Raw genomic sequence first — 27,405 nt, 5'->3', positions numbered from 1 at the left:
GAAGGGCTCTGGTCCCTGGGTCTTAGTTTCCCCTTGCCTGCTTTAGATTGTATATTTATTGTATCTTTTAAAAAGCAAAGATTAGTACTCTTTTTTTTATTTTTTACTGGCCATTGGTTTGATCTTTAGGTTATGTGCTGCTATTTTATCAGAATTTGTGGTTCAATAGGCAATTATAAATAAAATGCCATTTGGCTTTAGCAAGTAGGCATATATTTGGACCATCCCAAAATAGTATCTTACAGCAAAAAGATGTTTGTTTACAGTATGCTTTGTGAGCAAAGCAAAAGTCATTAACTGTCACAAATTTATACCAATCTGATAGTTGGAGCCATTTTCTGGGCAAAGCTTGGCTTCGGTGGTTGTGGTTGGTTTAGGTGGCCAGTCAGGGTCCACACTGAGCTCCTGGGCAAGGTGCATGTACCGGGCCTTAGGGATCATCTTGTGAGGGCAGCAGACCCGGGCCAAACACTTGTAAGCCCGCAGATCAAAAAGTCCCTGAAAAGACCAAAGCAAAGGAGATAGAACAACTAGAACATGAACATTTGTAATTTCATATACTTCTGGTACACAGCGCTATAAAACCACAAATGTGGCAAACCACAAGATTGCTATTCCAAAAGTACAGTCAGACACACACACACAGAACAAATAAATGTCATTGCATGTTTTTCTGTCAAAGTTAATTTATAATAACACAAAGAGTGAGCCAATCTTAAAAACAAGCTTGTGAAAAAATATATAAAATAAAAAATAAATCTAAGAAAAATTTCAAAATTACAACTCAAAAGACTCATGAGACTTAAGAGACGATGGGGGGAGTTAATGCATTGATTTTCGACAAGTCAAAATTTGGAAATGTATAAAGATGCAAAGCAAGCAATCACTTTATGAGCCAGTTGCTTAAAAGTAGAACAGCATTGGGTTGACCGAAATCATCTTATTGTAGTTCAGTTGTGCATCTGTTTACTCAAGTCTTTTTCTTCAATTAAATTTATCACAACAAAATGCTATGGACACATTTTCTCACATTAATTACAGGTCCAGTTCAAGTTCCAATTGTACATTGCCTTCATTTACTTATTTTAATCTTCACTAATTGACAGTGTACAGTTGTTGAATGTCAAATTTTAAAAGCAGTTGTTAATGACACATTAATAGGAAATAACAGACAACTTTGCACATGCAGGTTCGAGAGGTTAGATGTTACACTGAAAAGTGCAATATCAGTTAGGGGAGCAAGTGAGACAACTGTGTAAACACTACAAAAGAAGAAGAAAGAAAAGAAGTCAGATTTTTCCCAACCTGTTGTGTCGGGGCAGGAGTGACGCCAATGCTGCCCTGTTTGTCTCGGCTGAACACAAGCTTCCATAAGATGATGTCAAGGATGAAGCTCTATGAAATAGCGCAGTGTGCAGGGCAAAGAATTACAGAAAGCCTATTTTGATTACCGGTATACATTTTCTGGTGTTGGTTCATGATGTTGCTTTTTCAGTCCAAAGTTCTCATTAATGACACTTCCTTTGAAGAATTCAATCATTAAGAGTAATAAGTCAAGTAAATTCCTCTGTGAATTAGTAAGAAATTTTTAGTCAGTGAAAAAGCTGTGATTAACTTAATAGATATAGATGTATATTAAGCATCTGATCAAAGACAAATGATTGTTTGATTTCAGCCATTTGGAAGCAGGCTAGCAAAGCATTTGGGCGTTTACAAAGCATTTGTGCAAGTGCAGACATCTCGCTGACACAGGTCCACTGAGAGTCACAGACCCGCATAATCGTTATTTTAACACATCACTTCTTATAGCAAGACTGACCCAGTTGTCAAATGTGAATAATAAAACAATGGGCACACTGCATGAAAAAACAGAAACTGAACATGAAAAAAGGCAGTTTATACTGTTTAAGGCGCAAAGCTTACCTCCATTATAACAGAAACCATCGCGTTAGCCACAATGACCAGCAAAAGTTTAAGTCTCCAATCATACGGGACACAGACAATCTGTACAAGAGATAACGGTTAAGGGACTGCTAGAGCCAGAAAAAGATAACGAATGTTGGGTTCCTTACCTCCAGAAATTCATCAATTGCCTCAATGGGGTAGAACATTATGAACAATAAGAAAAAATATAAGCACAATGTAGATACAACAAAAGGCCCTACAGGAGGAACAAATAAAACCAATTATTCAAAAACACAAACACAAAAAAGGAAAGGCATAGGGCTGCACAATATATCTCAAAATTAGCGTTAATGCTATTGTTATGTAACCGTTTCAAACAAAAAAGTCATAACTTTTAGTCATAATTTTCCCCATTTAGAGTCGTCGTGGTCCTGATTTAGTTCTTTTTCAGTCTTGTTTTGACACAACTTGATGAAAAAAAACAATATTTTTTTGTTTAACTTTAATGGAATGTACTGTGTTGAAGTGGTTTGGTCAAATTTGGCAATAGATTGCCAAAAAAAAATTAGATAAAATAGATTTTTTTTTTTTTTAATCACAATATTAAACAGAGTCGTCCTTTACCATATTGTGCAGCCCTAGAAAGGAACAAGTGGCTTACAATTCTTGTAGCTTGGCTGTCGAAATGGTTTGCCCTTAGAGAAGATAATGGCAACAATGAGATACTGAAAGCACGAAATATAAAAGACGCTGGTATTCTCGTAATTCTTGATATTGTGGTCATCAATTTCCGTTTCATTGAGGTCCGAAAAATTATGGTGGTGTGACTTGTTGCAGGCACTAAATAAAACAGAAAGTTAATAGTCTTTTTTTCCCGCCAGTCCCATATCGCAGGTAGCACAATATTAGAAATTGCTTACTCTGATTGTGGTTTCCAAACTTCATACCAGGACTGCTCTTTGACCCAGAGGAATGTGATAGTTTGGAAGCCCAGGCAAATGAGGATCTGGGTGAGCACGGAGAAGAGCAGAGGCCCTGAGATCAGACCTGAAGGAGGACGTCGAGACACCAAGTCTTTCCATGCTGGGTTCAAACTCACTAGAACAAGGAAAACAACTGGGTAAAAAAAAGCACCAAAGAAATAAATGATCCGATTATTTTGCACTTACTGGTAAAGACAATGAGGAGAATGATGGCGATGTCGATAAAGAGGAACTGAAAATCTCCAAGATTACTGAGGATCTAAAATAAATTTGGGATTTTAGATTTTGTGCACATTTTAGTTTGGCTTAATAATACAAGTCCTTACTGAGTATAGGAGAGTGACGCTAATATACTGGATGATGCTGTAAAGGGCCATAAACTTAAAGACACAAAAGGAGGTTATGAGAGCAGCACGGCCTTCCCTGATAAGAGAACAGAATAGTCAGCATTATCAACAATATACCTACAACAATGCATGTAGCTGTAGAGTATAAACGGTCACCTGATGAGGCTGGGGACACAGGAGATGTTGGGTGTTCTGGAGGTGAAGGGGGAGGCTACTGACGCTTCAAGCTCTGACAAAGAGATTCCTCCGTGTGCTCTCTTCAAAGCCTACGAGACAGAAATTCAAGTTATACAAGTCAGCCCCATTATATACACATACAAAGCTGCTATATAGCCTAAAGGAAATATGCATACCCCGCAGTCATTGGCTCCATCTCCACACATACCAACATAGTAACTGAAAGACAATAATACCATTAACATTTGGTTTATAATCACCACTTTGGGTTTACAGATATAACAAAGATACGTACTCTACTGCTTGTAGTGTCTCAATAAGTTGGGTTTTCTGGTCAGGCGCCATTCTAGCAAATACTGTTCCATGCAAGACCAGCTACAGGACAGATATTATTTTTTTTACCATTTAAGTCTTAAATAGTAGAGTGGTTTAAATTTCAGTCTGACGCCATGTCCTTCTACCTTTTGAAGCATGTCGGGGAAATGTTCAGCTATTACAGCAAAAGACTTTCCATTCATGGCAAAGTGGTACACCTCTCGAGTTCTGGGTTCATCTATATGACGTACGTCCTCTATGCTGAGGTTAATTTCCTGTAAATATATAAGAAAGATTACATTGTATGATGATGGCTATAAAATCTCCAATCTTTATTTTTTGTCTCACCTCCAGACGTGAGGTATTGCTTGGCTTGTCAGCATATCTCCAGTTGATTCTGGCAGAATGTCCATCATGGGGAGGAAAGGCATCTGCAATGATGACAGTGTCTTGTGGTGGAATCATCCCACAGTCCCTTGCTACGGAGATGGCGGTCAGCATGTTGTCACCTGAAATTTGATTTATCGATTAAATGAACGTCCATCGAAAGAAATATATGGTACATTTACTCTCATTTGTGCTATATGATGCAGCATGTGGCTGTAGGGCAGGCCTGCACCACTGCCACATGACACTATTTAGGATCAGTCCTCACCTGTGACCATAACAGAGCGAATATTAGCTTGGTAGAGGTCTTTGAGCACTCCCGGAGTTTCAGGTTTAAGTTTGTTTTGCATGATGATTAATCCAAGGAACTCCAGATTTTTTTCAATGTGATCCCTAGATACAAAGACATATTGAAACATATAATTCGTGAACCAAAACATGAATGAAATGGCTAAATTAATTATTTTACAAAAGATACCTGTTGATATTTTGGACTTTGTGCCAGGAAAGTTTGGATTCAAGGCGACGATGGGCCAAAGCAATGACCCTGAAACCTTCTTTAGTGTAACCCTCCAACACTTCTGCAAAATTTGGTGGCACTGAGAAAACAGGGACATAGGTTTAATCTTGTTCAATAGCATACAAATAACGTATAAGTTTTTAATGATTAAATACCAGTGTCTTTTTTACAAAGACTGGCAACAACTTCTGGGGCTCCTTTCATGTAAGCATCCATTCGCTTCTCCCCCAACAAACGGGCAACCACGCTCATCCGCTGCAGAGCTGACGAAAATGGAAACTGACGCACAATACCGATCTCATAGGCGGACTGTACACATAAAGTACAAAAGCAAAAACAATTTGAATATACCTAAAACTAAAATCAAGTGAGGTTAGAATATATATATTAAAAAAAACACTTACAGAGAGTTCATAAAGTTCCTGAAAAGCAAAAGCAGAACAACAAAAGGTAAAATTTCAAGTCATGCTGTAAAATGTTTTAACTCAAGGCTCATGTTTGTACCATGTCTTGTTCAGCTGTTATAGACGTGTCTTGAGGCAACAGTTGTTTTGGGGGACGAACTACAGTGGGCATAATTCGGTTGTGGAGAGATGTTTCCTCCTCAGTGGCCTCTTCAAGGATCTGCACAAGAAACAAATGTTGAATGTTTTAGTGAGCGATCTTTATTATACCTTGTTTTGCACAAGCGCTATCCTGCTTGGTTTGTAATGATTAACATACTTTATACTTACCCAGCCAGTAGCCTCAAACATTTTGAGGTCTAGTGGGTCTCCGGACAGCTGGCCATCTATTTTGGTTAGCGAATGGCAGGTGGCCATGCAGGCCACAAACTGAGACTTGACAAGGCTCTCTTTATAGGCATTTTCTTCAGAGAGGTGAAAACTACAACAGAGTCAAACCATCAAACATTTTACAGATTTAACACAACACCGTGTGAGTCATGGCACAGCGGCTGACATTTAAATAAGCAGGTGAGCTAACCTGCCATTCTCTACTCTTTGTATTCCCCAGAGATCTAACCCATCTTCAGTCAGAGTTCCTGTCTGGAAGGACAAAGAGCAAAATTATATGCACTTTTTTCCCCTTTTAATTGATAGATCATAATAATGATCTATACACACACACTGTACTGACCTTATCAAAGCAAACCAGATTGAGCTGCCCACAGATATTTATTCTCTGAGGACTAATACAGAATATTCCACTGTGTTTTAGGCGTCTCTGGGCATAAACGATACCAGCCGTCATAGCAGCAGGGAGAGCTGGGGGCACTGTGATGGTGATGATGTCCAATGCCTCAATAACAATGGTACCAGCGGGAACCTACAGAAGGAAGTTAGGTTAATAAAGCTAACAGTATTGCGTATTACATCAGCTACTACTCGTTGTAATGCTGTATTCAATAACTGATTGGATCTAGAATAATGGAGTTACTTTATTCATAACGCTGAGGACGATGGAGTAGATGAATCCGATTCCTGCCACACCAACGAGACACAGGAGGAAGAGGTAGGCATCTCGATACAGTTTAAAGTCGGTGGGTTTTGGGTAAAGGATGGAGCGCACAAGTTGGCCTTTGGCTGTGCTGAAACCTGAAAATGTTTTAAATTGTTCAAAATGCACCACAAAAAAAGATTATGCAACTTTTAACAAAACACTGAGTTTGATAAAAAAACATGGCCAATTTCACGCAATGTATTTTACTATAAAGACGGCACTGGACAAAAGTTAATGTAGGAAAGTGTTGTTTCTGACACAACATGCATCAAAACTGACCTGTGCGAACCACCACTGCCCTCACTAGTTCGCCTGTGTAGAAGCGCGTCTGGATGACATTGGTGCCACAGAACAGAGTGTGTCTCTTGTGCTCCTCTGAGCTGTAGGCACCGTCAGACTCCCCTCTGTCTCCTGGCAATGGATTTGGAAGGTTGGTCTTTGTCACTGGAACACTTTCACCTGATGAACAACAAGCGTTTATAAATATGACATGGCATATGTGTTATTTTAAAATTGCCGTTGTTATTGCTTACCCGTCAGCATGCTTTCATTGACGATGCAGGTGCCGCTGATTAGCACAGCATCGCATGGCATGATAGTCCCATTACTGGGAATGACCATCACATCACCAGGTACCAGGTCAGTAGATAAAACCTCGTCAATATCTGCCAAGACAAAGATAAGTAATACAATAATAAGAAGAAATATATAATGTGTAACATCAATGCAGTTCAGAGGCCAGTAGTGAGCTGAACTGCCTCACTAAAGTTGAACAAAAACACACACAGATATACGCTTCCTCACACAAAGCCCAATCACATTAAATTAGGAACATCCACACATTATGTTTCATCATCATTGTTATAACCTTTTTAATTAACACGTGCAACTTCATCACTTGTATTTGGCACTTCAATTCTAATGATGATTTTGTGTTTGTATTAATAATCTATCCATGTTATTTCTGTTGGAGATTAAAAAAAAATTAAAAAGTAAAAGAACAACTTACCATTGTTGGCTCGGCAAACAGATACACGGACAATACTGTGAGCTGCCACCATATCATGAAGCATGACATATTGCTGAAGAGAAAAAAAACATTCATTAAAATCCCAATGTTTTGTTAATATCATTCCATCTGCAAGAACACACCTTTTTTATGGTGTACAGAGAGGTAGCTATGGATATGACAGACATCAAAACAATGGTCATAGCATAGTAGTAATACTCATCAGCACTCCACAAGATCACACTGAAGAGTTGAAAGATGTAGAAAGGATTGAGGACCTATGAAATAACAATGATATATATAACAATTATATCATTAAAAAGCAAACTCTAATCCAAGACCAAAGGAAAGCATTTAAACCTCTTTGATGAGCAGCTTGAAAACAGAAGGCACTTTCACTGCGATTTCATTCATTCCAAAGAACAGTCTCCTGTTGCAACAGTAAGATGGTTAATTTAAAAGTCTTAGTTGAAAAAGCATATTCTGTGCTACACATCTCACCTGTACTCCTGCTGGTTTTGGGACAAGCCCCCACTATGTTCTGAGTGGATTCTAGAGCAGCTGACCTGCAGATCCTCTAGGCCACTTCAGTAATAAGATGCACAACAACAACAAAAAAAGCAAATCAAATGTTTAAAGCAGCTCTCCAGACAATAACATGATATAATACATGATATAATCACATATTGTTTTGAAAAGACGACTCACTTTATAACCTCAAAGTTCTGCCTTGCATCATTCCAATAATACGTTGTGCTATGAAAAGTGAAATAACGAATCTGTAGAAAAAGGTGAGAAGCAGAGAGTGTAAACATAGTTTGGGTCTTTGTGAACTATTTAGGGGCTGAATTTGTTTTTAACACAGTCTTATTTAGGGTGGTGGGGGGGTTGCTTTACCTGTGACGGTTGGTAGTCAGCATATTTTTTGACGAGCTCCTGAGCAGGACTGCCATCGGAGGGATGAGGGGTGTGTCCGTTGGCCAATGAGGATGACAAGGGGCAGGAGAGAGAGGATGGGGAGGAGGGAGAGGTGGTCTGGGTCTCCAGGCTGTGGAAGGGGTTGCTCCCTGGGGCCAGCATCACTCGTACCTTGGCCAAGAACCAGCGTTTGAACTCATCCTTACAAATAAATAACAGAACAGAATTAACAAAGTGTAAATGTTTCAACTACGAGGAGTTATGCTATTTAAACCTTCCCATACTCTTGTTGCCTCCACGAGACTGGACTTTCATTGCCTACTACAATAAACAGACTGAGGGAAAGGAATGTAGACACATACACAAAAGAGTGCAACCACCCAGACACACGGACAAAGTGCACTTTTTATTTCAACATCACAGCTTACGTCACTCTCCATAGTGCCAAAAGACCTAAAGCTGAAACAATGTTGTTGTACTGAAACAGCACTAGGAGCATATGACAGATCGCAGTGACCCCATGCGCTATATGGACCTTATATGGGCACTTCCTAAATATAGACAGTGATCCCAGTCCACATGAACACTGGAAGTGTTGGAGTCTACGATAACTTACCGTGGATTGCATCAACACCACTTCTGCATCACGCGCTGTGGTACGGGTGCAGGTGGATTTGACGCACCACTCTGGCATCCAATACAGCAACAGGAGGAGGAAGCCCCCTGTGAACAGCACCCCAAGGCCCACAAGTGCTAGACGCCAACGACACAAACGATACCCTTGCAGCTCCTAGAGAAAGGAGATGGTCAAGTTAAACTGCCAAACTGCTGATACGTGCAAAAAATCTTAAAGACAAGATACACACCATCTCCTCCTCTTCTCCCTTGTTGAGTACCTTTAAGTCTTCCATCTCCATGTTGCAGTATGCCAAGCCCCTTCCTGAGTGACTGCAACACAACAGCCAGTTTGTGAGAACAGCGAATTAAAAAGTTACTTACACTTAACTTACTCACACTTAAAACATCTAGAGGTAAATCTTGTGGTACAGAAAATAACTTGGAATTTAAAAAGGGGAGGAAGACAAAGCATTAACTGTAAGACTGTGAATTCAATAAACAAAACAAATGATGATTAGGAGTTTTCTAAATATGTTAAATGTTTATAATTGTATATTTTCTGATTTGGCTAACATGTCACCTTTGACCAAACAGCTGCTTGACCCAAATCAGGTTCAAGTTTAGTGTGTTAAACTCCTACACACAAATCGACTGAGTCATCAGATAAGTGTTACTCAATATCAAGTCTGCCCCTTCTTCCTCCCGTGTCCCTCAGGATGAGACAGCTGCCAAGGAAAGCAGATGCTGTCACTTCGGTCAAGCATTTGTACAGTGATACACCCTGCAATGAGCTCAAGTTTCTTAGAAAGCGTGCCACACTGACCCAACTGTACAGTTCACTGTAATGCCTTAAAAGGAATAGGCCACCGTTTTTACATACTGAGATATGTTCTTACCTTAGCTTTGACGAGTTCTTTAGGACCTGTCTGATCTTCACCCGTGCCTTCAATCACGTAAACACAGCGCAGACGGCGTTAGGATTTAGCCTCTCCCCCTCTCCACTATAGCTCCAAAACTGGTCAAGATAGAAGCTACCAAGCTCTTCCACGTTTTCCCTATTTTAATATGGTTACGTGAAGTGTTACACTACAAAGTATAATTACACAAAATTAAACAATGTGGATTATCTAAGCAGATAAAAGGGGGAACTATATTGTAAGGCGTAATAATACCAGGAGTAATTTGGCATCAGCACAGTAAAGTGAAGATTACTGCGCAGTAAAGTGAAGATTTCTGCGCAGTAAAGTGAAGATTACTGCGCAGTAAAGTGAAGATTACTGCGCAGTAAAGTGAAGATTTCTGCGCGGATTTCGAACTACTCCTGGTATTATTACGCTTACAATATAGTCCCCCCTTTTATCCGCTTAGAAAATCCACATTGTTTAATTTTGTGCAATTATACTTTGTAGTGTAACACTTCACGTAACCATATTTAAATAGGGAAAACGTGGAAGAGCTTGGTAGCTTCTATCTTGACCTGTTTTGGAGCTATAGAGGAGAGGGGGAGAGGCTAAATGCTAACGCCGTCTGCGCTGTGTTTACGTGATTGAAGGCACGGAGGAAGACCAGACAGGTCCTAAAGAACACGTCAAAGCTAAGGTAAAAACATATCTCAGTATGTAAAAACGGTGGCCTATTCCTTTAATAGAACATGTCCGTCTGTAAGGCTAGCATGTCCAAATCAGCTATTGAATAATTTAGGAGTAAAAACACAGATTCCACTTCACGCAAAGGTAAAGACATTTGTTCCATCACTATTGTCAGTTCAGGAGGGGGTAAACGTGCTGCTGCATGTCCACAGTGAGAGAGTTGACACATGAACAACCATTCAAACTACTACTGTAATTTCATTGTTAGGCCACTAAGTTGCTGTTTTTATAACCATGATAATCAGTGAATAAAGAACTTTTCAAAGTCATGATTATGGGTACTGAAAACGTTTTGTTTTTTTTGCAGACAATACAATGACCACTCAAGCCTGCTCAACTCACGGTGACAAAGTCACACTTTGATCTTATCAAGACTTCGGGCTGCACTTTGTCTCTGGCATACACTGGATATTTTGCTCGGACCAAGCCCTTTCCTTCTATTTTGCAATAGCAGCCCCTGAACTTTGCTAGAAGCCATGCAGCGCACCAGAACACTCCCAGTCTCCGCTTTGACTGGAAATACTAACATGGAGTATGAATACATTCTTTCATGAGATTAATTTCAGATCATATAAAAGGGAAGCATTTGTAACTAACATTGACAAGATCTCCAGGTCAAACGGATTTTCGAGACAAATGCACGTCGTCGGTATAAAACAGCATCCTCAAATGTGTAAGCAACTAAAGAGCCTCACAAGGTGAGGGATCACAGAGCTCATCAACATATTTCATGACCTCACACAAAAAAATGCTGATACAACATTACGCACTACAAGGATTCAGATAAACAGGGTCGTCTGTTAGAGTTACTGTACCTTGAAAGCCAGGTGCGCAATGCCCCAGGCGGTCCTTCTCCCCGCAGTTAGCTAGCTCTCTCACCACACCAACCTGGAACCCTGACAACAGATTAAAAGTTTAACTTTCAAACAAAGTATGGCAGTCTACAAACAAAGCACAGTTAACAAAAACTTCTCAGCTCGACTTCATGCATAACCATCCTTCACTGAAATAAGCAATTCAAGAAACTGTTTTAAAGAGAGTTTATGTCAAAGTACAATAAAGTCATAAATGTAGGAGACCGTATGACCCTTGTTATATTTATAGTCTCTGAGCCTAAAGCCGCATTGTCTAACATTTGATTAGTCTGCTATTGTATGAATAAGCAGCACTGGATGCCAGCGGAAGAAAAACATTAGGCCTAAATGAAAGCTTTATTTTCATGTGCAGAAAAATAAGAAGCAATAACGCATCAAAACGAAACAAAGCACTAAAAGTTGTTTGTCAGTGCAGCTGTGTGTCTCGAGGAGAGGTTGTGAGTTCTGTGTACAATAGTTTGCCAAATGTTTTATCTCTACTACAGTGCTATGAAAAATTAAAGGTTTGTGATCTTCGTGAAAATTAGATTTTTGTGTCTCAAGTTTTTATACACCCTATAATGACAGGGCAGCCCAATTGTTAATATAAGGGGCAGTTGTTTATCTTTTTGTGGCAGTAAATCTACACAGGAAAAAAGAACAATTTGAACAAAGAACCATGACCTAATGACACAAGCCAATAATTCATGGAAACATTGTGAGGAAAAAGTGCTTTCTTGCCATCAATGTGCTTTCTTTATCACTTCCCCTCATATGCAGCCAAGTCATTCCACATCAGCTGTTTATCACATCAGCTCATTGGTTACCCACCTGCCAGACCTCGCACACAGGTAAAGACCCAACTCTCCACAGAACTAGTAGCATATTCATCAAAGTCAGCATTTCACGGTTAACAAGTCAGAATGGTTAGACCTGGATAATTAGAAAAGGCCAGTAAAGAGTATAAAATGTGTGTGTGATTGCTCCATTAGAAACATAATGACCTAATTTACAAAAGTTTAGTTCGTTTAGGCCTTGGGATATTCCTTGGAATCAAAGATGTTGAGAACAACATTCAGTACCACCCAACCCAAGACTATAGCTTAGGCTGTTCCAGTCAATCTCTTGGAAGGGAGTAAAATAAGTGAGACTGTGGGAATCCGAGGGTTCAATCCTGAGAAAATACGAATGAAAAGAAGTAGAAGGCAAATGCTTTGGAAAAAAGAATAATCTGGCAACCAACGGTGAGAGCAGTTTAAGTCAGATCATGTGCTCCTGGATTAACAGTGTCAATTATGAGAAGGTAATACAGCACAGGAGGTAAAAACACCATTTCGTCCATAGATTTACTTCATAATATACACTCAGTCATCCGTGAGTACAATTTTGTACAAAATATAATTTAGGGATATGTGATCACAGCGCAAATCATTCACAGATGACGGTGCAAAAGTAAAGTTTAACCAACTGTTAAACTACCTGTCCCACTTTGAATCCTGTGAAAACACTGGATCAGGAACATATTTATTTTACAGTCCGACCTGTGGCTTGTGATGTTACTGAGATCATCTTTCGAAGTTCAATGTCTAACCTATCCATCAACTTGAAAGAAACTGCTCCAAGCTTTGCATCTCAGTGTCAAGTTTCACAGTTGTCTCCCCTTCTTATTTCATATCAAATACTTGAGTGCAAATTTCACTGATGTGGGTCACAGACTTGTCCTTCTCTTGTTCAAGGTAAACCGCGACACCAGCACAACAAAGCTCTTCTCTGTTTGAAGCACCCTGAACAAATATTGGAGATATGCAGACAGGACTATAACCATGTCAGGATATTTCACATTTGGACTCTGAATCAACAGTGGCAGTCCTCATGTTACATGCTGTAGGCTTCAACTGTTACCGCCACGCTGAGTTGTCTTCATAACCCTCACTCCTTAAACTTCTGCCATGATGATGATACACATACACCAAGCAACAGCTTAAAGCAAAATACAGTGTACACGGATATGTGTGGAGCATGCCATGAAGTAATTTGAATATTGCGTCAGAAGACAAAGGATCCTTAAGTCACAGGCAGCAGCAGATAAAAGCTTTTGTACAGGGTGGTAGACAACAGTGTTAACAACAGTTACAACATATTCTAATTTAGTTTTAGTCTTAGTCTTTTGACGAAAATGTAATTCGATTTTAGTCTAGTTTTAGTCAAAAAAATATCTTCAATTTTAGTCTAGTTTTGGTCGACTAAAATTGCAAGTAAATTTAGTCGACTAAATTTAAGACGAATTTAGTCGACTTTGCATTGATAATATTCATGATAATCTTATTTAATCTGGTTCCTCTGCTTCATGGAGCTGCTCCACATGAACAAAGCACAAACCTGTTCATTTGGCAGAGAATTCACATGATCTGAGGCTCTTTCAGACGGTCAATAGAAGTTTGGATGATTTTAGTCTCATTCAGTCATTTTAATTTAGTCTTATTTTAGTCGACTAAAATATCTGGACATTTTAGTCATAGTTTTAGTCTCATGAAAAACTTTTAATTTAGTTTTAGTCCAATTTTAGTCAGCAAAAACATCACTTTGACTAAAATTAAGACTAAATATTTTAGTCGACGAAATTAACACTGGTAGACAAGATTACTAGAAAGACCAGCCACAAAAATGAAATATCCCATTAATGTTACAAGCATATCCCATTCTTCACTGACACAATAACAAACCTGTCATCTTTGATCATGTAGTTAGTAGTAATTTTCTATCATACATTGCTTTATGTAACATGGTGAAGATCCACACTGTATTAAGAAGGAATGTGGGCTATGTTTGGAAACTACTATCGAAGGAGGTGGTCAGGTGTTTAATGAAAAATGCCTATGAGAATTGGGGAATACAGGAGTAATGTCACTAGTAACAGCATTTATAAACGACCACTGAAGATTAATAAGGGTAAAGAAAACCGGATGACACTAACTCACGGGTGTTAATCATTTGGGGAAGTGCTCTTAGGAGGAGAATATTGGACACGAGCTAACGGCTTAGCCTTAGCTCCGTCTCATTGTTAGCCTGCTACTCAGCCTCTTGTTTGTTAACTATTCTATATCGGCAAAAACATTTCCTGTGTAACGACCCTTAATGCTAGCAGTGTCGTATTTTTACTCCCCCTGACACAATATTTTGGTCAGCGGGACCGCAAGGAGACAGAAACCCTGCGTCCACGTTACCGCTTTAGCACTAGCCTCGCTAACACATGGGTGATGATGACAGCAAGGTAACATGACATCCCGCTTCCTCAACAGCAAAAATAAATCAACACTTACCAGAACCACCTGGACACGCTGAAGATCACCTTCGAGTCATTATGACACTGAAGCCGATGTTATCTGAAAGAAGACGTAGTTGAAGCAGCAAATGGACTAAATGTAACGGGGGGATTTTGTCGCAGTGGATCGGTGCTTTCGTGCTCTGCGTATTGACAGCTCAGTGGGACAGACTCTGAGTCTGTACTACAGTGAACTGGCCTGAACTGGCTCTTGTGTGACGGCAGGAAGTGACATCAGTCCACGTTCCCGCAAGGTGTACTAATCATTAACATAATAGTCACTTATCACACACAAACGCAAATCCTATCAACTGTAGGCCATGGATCTATTATAGGCCACCATCACGGGTGTTACACTGATATTACAGAGAGCCACCATAAACAGTCAACCAAGGAAAGATATGGGAGAAGTTTGAAAATCCGTGTTAAACAGTCTTACGAGACTATAGATATGTTTACAATGATTGTGGTATTGGTATTATTTATTTGAATTTATCAAATAGTCCAATAACTGGAGAGGAAAAAAAAAAAGACAGATTAATTTTACAGCATAGGCTAAATACATACAGGGCAAAAAAAAACAGAATCCATCACTTGTCCTGGCCAAGGTGAATAAAATGTTTAGCAGGTGCAAGTTATTCAACATGTAGTTCCTGCTGCACTGGACCGCTCACTGGATGTAATGGTATGGGGCAAGAAAAACAAAGATTCACTCCATACTGCAGCTTTAGATGTCCTAATCTCCGACTCCGAGCTGTCCCACACCTCTGCAAACAATTCCATGGGCAACACAGAAGTCAGTTTTCTTTGTGTGGTCCCAGAAGGGACATGGATGACGGAGAACCTGATTTTAAGCCATGCTGGGTCAGCATTTACAATGACCTAAGACTGACTTTAGCGCTTTTTTGAACCAGCACAAAGTACTCTGTACAAGATGGACTGCTCTTAACCCACAGAGATAAAATATTACCATTATGAAATCTGGGTTATGACCCCGGCAAAGGTTTTCTGTAAGGTAAGCATTAAGCAATGACGTAGTGCTGTATTTCATGTCTGATGTTAGGTTATCGCCACACTGGTTCTCTTAGAACATGGCTTGGTGACATGTCACAGAAAAGGAAATAATAGGGTGTGGTGTGCACGACCATCTTGCTCTAATCAGTTTTATTGTTCAATTATCATGCTCTCGGAAGCCCCTTGGTTAAAAATGCACTAGTTCCTGGCCATGGCTTTATGGAGCTCAAGCTGCAGATGGGCAAAGGTCTAAAAGATAACAGGACTGAATGAGCACCGGCCGTCTAGTCTGCCAGTTATTGGCTCCAGCTCTTATCCCAGTCATGCCCTGATAACTCAGGACAAGAAGGAAAATACAGGAAGTTTACTGGGCAATTTATAAGACAGCAGAATTACAATCATACCTTAGAGGTATTGCATCTTTTAACTGTAACCAGACAGCTAGTGGCGTCAAATAATTAAAAAAGAATACCATTTTACCAGCTTATTTTATTTAATGATCATATATTTGTCTCGTGCTCATTTGTTAAAGGGATGCTTTGCCACTCATGGAATGAAAACTTGCCATTCTTCTGTTGAACAGCAGCGGGTTCACCCCATGTGATGTTTGCCTCTTCAAAATCCCACTGGAAGACAGAGAGTACCAGGATTAAATGAAAAAATGTGCCAGAAAGGAAGGAAATCTTATATGTATAGGACTTTTCCCTTGACACAAGTCACTCAAAGCACAGGCACATTGTGTACTTATGTTCCACAATGTGTGAGTGGATATCACTAGAGGACTACTGTCAGCATGTTACAAGAGTGACTTAAATCTGCATAAAACACAGCTAAATTAGTCATGATTAATGTACATACAATGTACATAACTGCTCTGGTCCATTACTGGTCAACATGGAGATGAAAATATTCACATTGTATAATCTTGTAGCGTTTGTTTGTGATTATTAGTAGATTTTAAAAAAAACTGAAGAGAAATTATGAAAATCCATTCTTATTCCATTGTGACTAGTGTAATGAGTGCAACACGTTAGCGGTAAACTCTTAAGCCTCAGGCCAGCAGCACAGGAGTACAAGTCCTAAAATATCAGGGGTAGCTACAGTCTTATTATGGACCTCCTTTTTACAGACTTCCTCGGTAGACTGACCCAGCCCTGGCTAGGTCTTTAATCAAAACTTTTATAACAAAACAATTGGGACACATGGCAAATCTCAAACAATTCCTTCCCTGCTCAGAGTGTTTGGGCAGTCTCCAACTTTACTTCAGGTCAAGAACTCATTAACAGCATCTAAGCTTCATTTGTCAAGTAAAAGTCCAAAGAGCTGCTTTGACCAACTGTCAAGTAATCACCTAGAGTGCTTCAGATTAAACATTCATCTGTTGTGACACCTTTGGGGCATTTTGTTTCCCATTACATAGTTTTGGTTAATGTTCACAACAAAAGTGCTTTTAGTTAGTTAGATATAGTTCATTTTGAGCAGTTTACGTTAATTTTTCTTTCAGAACTACACAGTTATGGAGTGGGCTGAAGCAATAAAGCTGAATGTAATAAAAGAATAAAGCTTATATGTGCCTATCCCATGAAAAATGATTCACAGGTCTTTGACTGCTTTATCTGTAGTTTGAACTGTTAAAATAAACAAAAACAAAAAATATCTCCCCTAGAGTGGGCGCCTGGAATTGCAGGGGAGTCTCGAGCTGTCTTGTCAGAAGGTCATAAAGACATATAATTTGGGCAAAATTAAAAGTAAATAGGGCTTAAAAATAAAGGGCTAAGAAAGGACTACAAGTGCAGAAAACCTCCAAATTCTGTTCGCTTCTATGAAATAAATAACAATAATTTCATGTGTTAAAGCATTGAAGGGTCTGAGGTCTTGTTGCTGGATCAAAGGCCGGGGACAAGTTTCTCAACAGGGGGATGGTGGCGCAGAGGTTAGTGCCTGTGCTTCACCACCAGGACGGGGCCTTTCTGTGTGGAGTTTGCATGTTCTCCCCGTGTCCATGTAGGTTTCCTCCGGGTACTCCGGTTACCCCTGCCACTGAAAAAATGTACAATAGGCGAATGCTCCAGTCAGGTGATACTGACCATCAGCCTGGCTCTACATTCCGGGTCCCCTGCTCATTAGGGGCTGCCCCAGTGGCATCGACGGGTCAAATGCAGAGGACAAACTTCCCTACAGGGACAACAAAGTAAACCTTAACCTTAAAGATGCATTATGCAACTTTTTATGTAAAGTTTTTTGTGTGTATTTGAACTTGTTGTCACCCAGCAGCTGTATAAGTGGACAGGACGGCACCTTTACTTTCGATTACAGTGGTCACTAGGACGCTCTAGCAAGCGGAGAAAACCTTCCAAACAATTTATTCTGGAGCATCCTAGAGACCACTGTGATGGAAAGTAAAGGCACCATGCTGACCACTTATACAGCCGCTGGGTTACTACAAGGTCAAATACAGTTTGCACAAATATCAACTTTTTTATAATATTCATAATAATAATTCATAATGCACCTTTAAGCATAAATTTAAACTTTATCATTTTCTGTAATTCAGTCAAACACTTTACTACGGAGTTTAACAAAAATACAGTCTGCTTCAGTTGAATTACAGTTGAGGCAAGACATAAATTATAACCTTGCTTTGTTTCCTCTCTTGCAACAGTCAAACAGCACAGCCTCAGCAAAGAACATACTGGCCATTGGTTGGGCAGAAAGTTTCCCCAAATTTACTTTGGAAACATGTCATTAGCACAAAGAATGATTGAAATGTATACTCTTTTATTTCTAGCTCATCATAAAATACAATACTGGAGGGATGTTTAAAAGTTCGTCATACAACCACGATCACTGTTGAAGAAAGGACAGTCTTTGAGGCCATAAAACTCCATACAAAATGTAATATAAAATGATTACAGTCATTTTGTGAGCGTTACCAGGTTTTTAGCCAACTTTACAAAATAAACCCCCAGTGGAATCTGAACTTGGAAGCAAAGCAGATGTTGTTTTTTCATGTATTATTACATGTGCAATGCATACGTATAGAAAACTTATATTCTTCGTTCAGAAGCTGCTTGCACCATCACCCCCCCACTCTAAATGAGTAAATGAATAATAAGCCATTTCAGTTTGTCTCTAGTGCCATATACAGTCTATGGCCATAACAGACATTTTAAGACTAGGGGGAAAAAAAACACAAACACACTCACCTCTAGATCTGAGCTGACGACAGAGGATGAGTCAAATGAAGTGTCAGAGGAAAAGAAACTATCCTGATTTATCTCTTGCACACAGTTTTTGGAAATGTCACCCTCCTTTTTCGGTGCTCTGAACACATTCAACTGTATAGGGCCCTATTGGTAACAAGGATTACTGCACAATACAAGGTGTGGATTATTTACATTTTGATCCTATTACATAATACTGTATAATACTTACTTTCCTTTCAGATGGACCATTGACATGCAAGTAACCATCTGTACCAGTCACCCTCTCAGCATTTTTCTTCTAAACATGGAAGTAAACAGATAAACGACTAGGTGCACTTGGTACAATATTTCAAAGGACTTAAGCAGAAATGTAATTACTTCAATGTGTGGCGATGAGTGAATTTTCGCTATGTTGGTTCTCTCTTTAAAAGTGATAGCTGACTCTCCCAGAAGCCTCTCAGTGTCTTGAGAGAACACCACATGATCTTGAAAAGCTGTCATTTTCTTGCAAAAATGAATGAGAACAAGCTTAAAAAGTAGATTTAAGGTCACACTTTAAAAAGTGAAAGCATCTATTCATTTACAGGTTGTTTTCCTGACTCTCACATTTTGCTGCTCTAGATCAAACACCACTTTTTGTGGCTAGTAGAGGATGCAATCATTATATCCTTCCTCACCTCTATTCAATCTGTTATTTGGCTGCCGGCTACCGAGCAGTTGTTTGTGTAACGTTTCTTGCAATCGGTAAGCTAAGGAAAATAGTTGGGTCCAACTACTCACTATAGACAGACTGGGATTAAGCTACAATCCACTGCCACGAGCAGAGCTCCCGTGATTTAAAGGGCAAAGGCACAATACATAATAATAATACTAATACTTAATTCTTACAATAACAGAAGACTCAGATGATGCTTCTTTGAAGGGTATTCTACAATATGTTGTTGTTCTGGGAATCTCATGAAGTTATGAGCACAACCTACCAGTTGTATGTTTAGCAACATCTAGTGGCCATTTTGAGAATACAAAAATGACATTTTCTGTGAAAGGATACGAGAAGGTCCATAATGGCACACAATACAGCGGACAGCAGCCATGGCAGTGCTCTCCAAATGAATGCATAGCTGTAGTCGTAAAGCAGCAATGCAGAGGCATAGCATACAGCAGCGAGTGAGCACAGCACTGAAGAAAACACCTGGGCTCTGGTTAGTTGTTTAGTGTACTAGTAAAACACAAAGTCATATTTGTTATATACTTAAAATCAGACAAACATCAAATGAAAAATAAAATAAACAAACATGTCTGTAACTTACGGCTCTGTATAATGATGGAAATTTCGATGTATAGGCTATGATAAAGGATAGGATTCCAAGAACATAACCAAGTATATCAGAGTTGTTCTGTTGAAAAACAGAAAAACATTAACCTTTAGGTGTACTACTTTTTCCCAGTAAGAAAATTTGAAAAGTGCATTGGACCCATCCTTATTTTATTTATTCATTTATCAATCAATCAAACTTTATTTATAAAGAGCTTTTCATACCGAAATGTATCGCAAAGTGCTTTACAGATTACAACATTTAAAACAATACGCCAGGCACACCTTCCCATCCCTCCGGATATATACAAACGTTACACACACACTCAAACTTTAACCCCACCGTCAACATACACACCCCCTCACTAACTCACACACCCCCTCACTAACGCACACACCCCCTCACTAACTCACACACCCCTTCCCTAACGCACACACGCCTTCCCTAACTCACACACCCCTTCCCTAACTCACACACCCCTTCCCTAACGCACACACCCCTTCCCTAACTCACACACCCCCTGACTAACTCACACACCCCCTCACTAACGCACACACCCCTTCCCTAACGCACACACCCCTTCCCTAACGCACACACCCCTTCCCTAACTCACACACCCCCTCACTAACTCACACACCCCCTCACTAACTCACACACCCCTTCACTAACTCACACACCCCCTCACTAACTCACACACCCCCTCACTAACTCACACACCCCTTCACTAACTCACACACCCCTTCACTAACTCACACACCCCCTCACTAACTCACACACCCCCTCACTAACTCACACACCCCTTCACTAACTCACACACCCCTTCCCTAACGCACACACCCCTTCCCTAACTCACACACCCCTCCCCTAACTCACACACCCCTTCCCTAACTCACACACCCCCTCACTAACTCACACACCCCTTCCCTAACTCACACACCCCCTCACTAACTCACACACCCCTTCCCTAACTCACACACCCCCTCACTAACTCACACACCCCTTCCCTAACTCACACACCCCCTCACTAACTCACACACCCCTTCCCTAACTCACACACCCCCTCACTAACTCACACACCCCTTCCCTAACGCACACACCCCCTCACTAACTCACACACCCCTTCCCTAACTCACACACCCCTTCCCTAACTCACACACCCCCTCACTAACTCACACACCCCTTCCCTAACTCACACACCCCCTCACTAACTCACACACCCCTTCCCTAACTCACACACCCCCTCACTAACTCACACACCCCTTCCCTAACTCACACACCCCCTCACTAACTCACACACCCCTTCCCTAACTCACACACCCCCTCACTAACTCACACACCCCTTCACTAACTCACACACCCCTTCCCTAACGCACACACCCCTTCCCTAACTCACACACCCCCTCACTAACTCACACACCCCCTCACTAACTCACAGACATTTGAAAGTTAGTTTCAGAAAATATAAATCACAAAAGCTTTCAAAGCTTAACAATGTATGCTTCTGCAGAATATTGCAGTGATGGAAGCAGATTGGCTTCTTGTCCATAATCTTTATGGTTTGGTTGTATAATGACCTGATGCGTTTAGTGGCTGAGGAAGCGGCCTGGGCCCCCTGCTGTCATGCAGTATGACATATGTGGGAATATCATAGCATGCACGCACAGGAGGGCGGTTCGGTTTGGAATTTAGTGTCTAATAAATTTGAAACAATTTAAGTTGCTTTGTATAGTTTCTGAGATTTTGTTTAGATGTTTGTCAACACCACATAACCCGGTAGCTCTGGCCTTTCTTGTTGAGAGGTAAGGGGTAGCAACCGAAAGAATGCAAGGGTCAGACCATAAAATGATTTCAACATCCATTCAATAGTCACCACTTGACTCTTAACTGCAAAAGTGAATAAATAAATGATTATTTTTGATAGACCACGTGTTCAAATATGTTTTGTTTTGTTTAACATGTGCTTGGGGCACTTACTTCCATTATGGCCTGGAGAAGTCTCCTGCGTATAGGAGTCTTATCCATTTCAAAATGACTCAGCCCAACTTTGAGAAATCCTCCAGTGACCATCATCAATACACAGAGCTCAAAGAGATGCTGTCTTCTTCGCCTTCGCCTTGCTCTTTTTATCCTCTCTGGAACAAAACACAGTAGTCTTATATCTTGGTCACCATAACCATTTTGTCTCCAGTGGTTCTTCAAAAGTGTATGTCACCATACCATACCATTGACACTTGACATCTCCATACCTGCTTTTGAGTTCCTACAGAAACATACTGGAATGCACTGAATAATGAAAGACACAGCATCCATTGCAGCAGAAATGGCTGCCATAACAACCTATGCACAAAGCACAGGTGGAAGTAAAAATGTCTTTACTCATGAAGTGCGTTTATTTAGATCTCACCTGGAGATGTAGCTGCCTGGAAAGAATGGCTCCAATTGTGCTACAAATGTTACCCAGGAGGCAGTAGAGGGATGTCGTAGCTTCTCTCCCACTTTCCAATTGATACCTGCATCTCTCGTGGCCCAACCTTGAAAAAAATCAATAATATATAGGAGGCTACTTTACGGTCAACGACACTTCTTCAGACACAAGAAAAGCTCGGAGCCTGTGCCACTTACGCAGCGTGCGCCAACAAAAGAAGCAACCCTGAAATCGTCCCGAGTGCGATAGCGCTACAAAGTTTGCCTCCTGTGTCCGAAGTAAAGCACGTAACGGAGTCTTCCCAAAAAGTTGCAAGTGAAGGCATGTCAAAGACTGTCTTTCACCAGCTTTGAAAAAATGTATATATATGCAAAAGGATGAAAATATTAGTCTGTATTTAAAGAGATTTTCAGGTCCGGCGGGCGTTCAGGCATCTGTGGGAGGAGCTCACTCACCTGCTTTATGCAAATTACTTCTAAGCGTTAACGAATGGAAATGTAAATTGGGATAAGAAGAAATAGGCCTATTAATACCTATTATACTGACTGACATCCTCATGATCCTAAATATTTATTAACTGCTTTGGAGTTTTATTGACTTTACACACACATAAGGAACCGTAATCAATCAGTTGGTTGAATATTGAAAAGACAAATTGGGCTACATAATCTAACATAGGCCTAACTAATCTCAGTGTTTAGATTAGAGAGATAGTCCTATAGATTTACTGCATTGGGGTTTGCTTAAAAAAAAGAATGTAATTGTGAATGCAATCTAAAAACAGTAAAAATGAACTTTTTCATTAGAGCAACAAACCATAGATTAGATAAAAATGAGAAAACCAATAAGTTAAAAACAACTCAATATAATTTGTAGATTACAAGGCAGATATATTTAATTATTGTGTGAGATGTATAAAACATACTGGGCACGTAAAGCAACAATTCATTTTCATTATTCTGCCAGGATTAATCAGTTTATACAATGTTAAACTTTAAATTCAATTTGTAATACAATTTAAGCATCCAGATGCTTGGTGATCCGTCTGACTTTCTCCTTCTTATTTCGGTTTCCGTGTTTTTTCCAGGGCTTTCCCGCAGTCGCATCTGCTCCCACCTGCGTAGGTCCAACAGGTCCACTTCCTGGTTTGTAGCCCATGATCGACTGAACTCCTTTGGACAATGCCCGTACATTTGCCTGAAAAAATACAAAAATATTCATATACATATAGTATACACATGTGTATGTGATTAAACATAAACACAAATCTGTAACTAAAACTTACCTGATGGAAAAAGGTCTTATCTACCACGTTTTCAATCCTTCTGATTTTCTGACTTTTGTTTTTAATTGTGGAATTGTCACATTGGTCGAGATCTATCTGAAAGCTGCTGTGCTGTGGCTGAAAATTCTTAGGGTTTATATTTGGTGGTGGGAGACAGTATAGGATCTTACCCTGGAAACCAGAGAATAAGAAGAGTTATTCAAGTTTCAAAGTGAAAATTGACTGTCTCAACGTTAAGATCAAGCTATTTACACAGTTAATTTTCCTGTCTGTTTTAAATTCCTAGTACACAAAAAACATCAAAGATGTGAGCGAGGTGTGAGGTCTGGATGTAAACTTACACTGACATAATCCTTAAGAATGTAGCGTGCAGATCTCGGCTGGTCAGGTTGGCCATGTGATGTCATGAAGCCTCTCATGTCTGAAATGAGTATGTTCAATAATCAAGGACTATGTTCAGGTGGTTTCTCACATACTGTAGATCAGTCGTACATCCGTAAGCTGTAAGAAGTTCTTCAGAGGTTGGTGGTCTGTCAGGATCTTCATCTTCTCGCGGTCGGATGATGTTAACACCATAGGTTCCTTCGAGTACATAACGGGGTATTCTCTGACACACGTTCAATGTGTTAAGAACTGAACTTTAAATATCATCAACTATATTATTAATCTTACTAAACAAAAGAAATTATTAAAGGATATAAGGGACACAGCAGGGACATGGTCCCTCATTTGGTCAATTGGTAGAATCCCAGAGCAGATCATCTCTGCTTTGGTGGAAACAAAAGAGGGCATGACTAGACCAGGGCAGTCGCACAGACACAAGCCTGGCTCTACATACAGTGTCTGCAAAACAACAGGGTTTGAAATGTCAAAATGTCTTTAATAATAACAAATAATTTAGAATCATTACCTGAAAGTGCTTTGTGTGACCAGGAGTTGCTGAAACTGAGACCTTTTTGTTTCTTAATATAGTGTTTATAGTAGAACTCTTTCCTACATTGGGATAACCGACCTTGGAAAACAAAAATATTACATTTGTCACTTGTCAGCTGTTACAACCATACAAAGCTTTTACACGGCTGAGTATTTACACACCAGCCCCACAGTTAGTTGTCCTTCTTTGCAACGGCGCCCACTGTGAACAGACTTGAACACAGCCAGCAGATCATCTTTGTGCAGCAGACGGCTGGAGTTATGGAAGGTGGATTTATTTGACGAAGCTCCTTCATCTTCATCTTCCTCATCCTCTGAGCATGTCTGCCAGTCCTCATCAGCAACAGTCACGTTGTTAACCTCTTCCTCCTCTGTACTGGTCACTTCTACATCACTATCCTGTTGTTCCATTTCTTTAACTTGATTTAAATCAGCTTGAGTTTCCTCTTCAAGATCACTTTCTCCATTATCTGCATCCTCAATTTCAATCCCCTGTGAAAAGACCAACATGTTCTGTTTTATTTAGTCAATGACTTTGAGGGTAAAACATTTATTTTACTTGACATATCACTTACCTTTTCCTCAGCGTCTAATCGATTACTTTCAGCCAAAGCAGACCAGAAAACTGCCTTCAATCCTTCTTTTTCAAAATGCCTTGCCCAGGCTTTTCTCTGCTTCCTGGTCAGCAGATCTGCTTTGTTAATTAAAAGCATGTTCAACTTGTCTTTTGAGACCTCACTAACGTAGGACTCCTGCATAAAACCAAGAAAGTGGTACAATTTCAGATTTATATTGCAAATGTAGGACTACATTAACCTGGCTAACGCCATGCTGCTGTGTGCGCTCGAATCATTTCGAACTGCACAACGGCCTGGGGACCATGGCCGAAATTTTCGCATGGATTTGGGAACCAATCACAGAAGGGACGGCAAGATGATGATGCGCTATTCGATATGCGGAAGCTTCTAGTTTATTTACGGATTAAAAAAAAAAAAAAAAAGTGTATTTACGGATCAAACATGACAGCAGCAGACGCGACACTATTTTTCGATCAAGTTTTAGGCCGTGTTCTAAATAGTTTAGCTCGAAAGTTTACAGCGGGTACGTCATACGTCATCAGATACGATGATACGATTGGCTGTGGCTACGTTCAGATGCATGATAGACATTCGTAGCGCCCCGTAAACCACACCTCTCCTACGAGAAAATGAATTGGTGGTCCCCAGACTAAATATCACTTGTGATTTTAGTCTGGCGTAAGCCAGGCTAGGACTACATGGAAAAAACAAACAAAAACATAATATTACTTACAAGATCAGGACATCTGAACAGCAGTGGGTTCCTGGCATCAACTATTTGAACTATGACATCACTAAAGAAATATAAATATAAACAATGTGTCATTTCAGGCATGTTCTACTGTATTGGGTCAGACCCGAACACATATGCAGACCAGTTCAAAAGCTACACATGCTTTTTCTTGTCAAGTGTAGAGGTAGACTGTTGACTTACCTTCTTTCTATAACTCTCCAGAGCTGTCTCCAAAACTCCAAGTTCCTCTCGAAAGGGGTGAGAATTAGCTTCTGCTCCTCTTCCAGCCTTGAAAATAAATGTTAATTGTGTGTTCTTTCAACAAAATAAAAAAAATAAAAAAATAAATCCTAAATACATACTCGGCAAGCTCTCGTCTCCACTCCAAGAAACTGTCTTTTTCAGCCATCTGCAGGGCTTCAGGAGTTGTACTTTCATCCCACTGGGGTCTAAAATGTTTTTTTTTTTTAAACTCAGTTTAAGCGTGAAACTATTTTCAAGTCATATCATAATTATTTTTATTCATGGACTTACCGGCGAGGAATTCTGAGAAAATGTTTATTTTCTTCATGCAACTTCTTCAATCTGCTCTTCTCCTCAGTAGTTAATAAACCTGCCCTTGCTTCTGCTGGTACGAACTTGATGTTGAGTTTCTCTATGAAAAAGAAAAAGATTACATTTGATGAATTATGATCATTTTATTTTTATTGTTATAAATATAGATTTAACTTACCAGCCACAAACTCTGTTCCTGCAAGTTCTGCTGTGGCGAGGAATTCATCCATAGTGCTCTGCTCTGTCACTGACTGCAGGTTCAGCCTACCCCAGTCATATCCATCATTCAGCTCACTTGTGTGAAGCTATAAAATCAATTAGTTACAGTATCATCTATATAATTGAATCAATCTACAACTAACTGCCCTTTGTCTTGGTATACACTAAACCAACCGCTATGTAAAAAGAAAGTGGTGTAGGTGTAGGTGTAGTAGCAGTAGGAGTAGCAGTAGCAGCAGCAGCGCGACCTACCCATGATGCGTCTCCTCTTCTGTTGCCCCGACTAGACTGAAGCCTATCTTTTATCAGCGCTCGACCGAGTCCACCGCCAGACGCTTTCTTTTTACCCATTATGCCTGTAATGTGGTTTAGATTCACGCAAAACACTGAAAATGGTGAGGGGAGCGAACTCACATGTCTTCGACCTGTTGTTGACGTAAAAACCGGAAACGGAAGAGACCATGTTCGGTAATTACGAGGAGGCATGTAGGCTAAAATTATACATGATCAGAATATACTTTACAGACAGTTGACTATAGAAAACAAAATAGAAATAACCGTTTAAACGTTGATACAAATTCTTAACGGATGAAGCGCTTAAAGCTGTTTATAAAAATGTTAAACTTTACTTCAGTGA

General features: G+C 40.0%; 3 protein-coding genes across 3 annotated transcripts; all 3 read right to left on the bottom strand.

Moving 5' to 3' along the window:
• Positions 1-97: 97 nt before the first annotated feature.
• Positions 98-14,716, bottom strand: atp13a3 (ATPase 13A3). The gene is made up of 34 exons (XM_079574754.1): positions 14,503-14,716; positions 11,144-11,224; positions 8,928-9,009; positions 8,678-8,851; positions 8,041-8,262; positions 7,852-7,922; positions 7,645-7,728; positions 7,504-7,573; positions 7,287-7,421; positions 7,144-7,216; positions 6,668-6,799; positions 6,414-6,593; positions 6,072-6,229; positions 5,772-5,960; positions 5,619-5,680; positions 5,369-5,519; positions 5,139-5,258; positions 5,039-5,056; positions 4,790-4,943; positions 4,593-4,713; positions 4,383-4,507; positions 4,076-4,236; positions 3,874-4,002; positions 3,708-3,787; positions 3,589-3,631; positions 3,392-3,501; positions 3,215-3,311; positions 3,075-3,147; positions 2,826-3,003; positions 2,567-2,745; positions 2,073-2,161; positions 1,924-2,004; positions 1,306-1,395; positions 98-498 (listed from the first exon to the last, which is right to left on the bottom strand). Exons 3-34 carry the CDS (start codon positions 8,976-8,978, stop codon positions 301-303), a joined length of 3,798 nt encoding a protein of 1,265 aa, XP_079430880.1. The 5' UTR covers positions 8,979-9,009; positions 11,144-11,224; positions 14,503-14,716; the 3' UTR covers positions 98-300.
• Positions 14,717-19,520: 4,804 nt separating this feature from the next.
• tmem44 (transmembrane protein 44) lies at positions 19,521-22,790 on the bottom strand (the record flags this gene model as incomplete). Its single annotated transcript, XM_079575459.1, has 7 exons — positions 19,521-19,535; positions 19,776-19,943; positions 20,035-20,121; positions 22,015-22,172; positions 22,272-22,377; positions 22,445-22,571; positions 22,663-22,790. The coding sequence occupies 7 exons, from the start codon at positions 22,788-22,790 to the stop codon at positions 19,521-19,523; spliced, it is 789 nt and encodes a 262-aa protein (XP_079431585.1).
• Positions 22,791-23,366: 576 nt separating this feature from the next.
• lsg1 (large 60S subunit nuclear export GTPase 1) lies at positions 23,367-27,208 on the bottom strand. Its single transcript, XM_079574804.1, has 14 exons — positions 27,021-27,208; positions 26,728-26,854; positions 26,529-26,649; positions 26,357-26,443; positions 26,196-26,282; positions 25,995-26,055; positions 25,259-25,435; positions 24,846-25,175; positions 24,661-24,762; positions 24,423-24,593; positions 24,243-24,357; positions 24,092-24,171; positions 23,751-23,921; positions 23,367-23,662 (listed from the first exon to the last, which is right to left on the bottom strand). Exons 1-14 carry the CDS (start codon positions 27,117-27,119, stop codon positions 23,483-23,485), a joined length of 1,908 nt encoding a protein of 635 aa, XP_079430930.1. The 5' UTR covers positions 27,120-27,208; the 3' UTR covers positions 23,367-23,482.
• Between the last annotated feature and the right edge of the window lie 197 nt (positions 27,209-27,405).

Source organism: Gobius niger (genome assembly GCF_951799975.1).
Source record: "Gobius niger genome assembly, chromosome: 17".
Classification (NCBI taxonomy): domain Eukaryota; kingdom Metazoa; phylum Chordata; class Actinopteri; order Gobiiformes; family Gobiidae; genus Gobius; species Gobius niger.
This window is presented reverse-complemented; position numbering and strand designations above follow the sequence as displayed.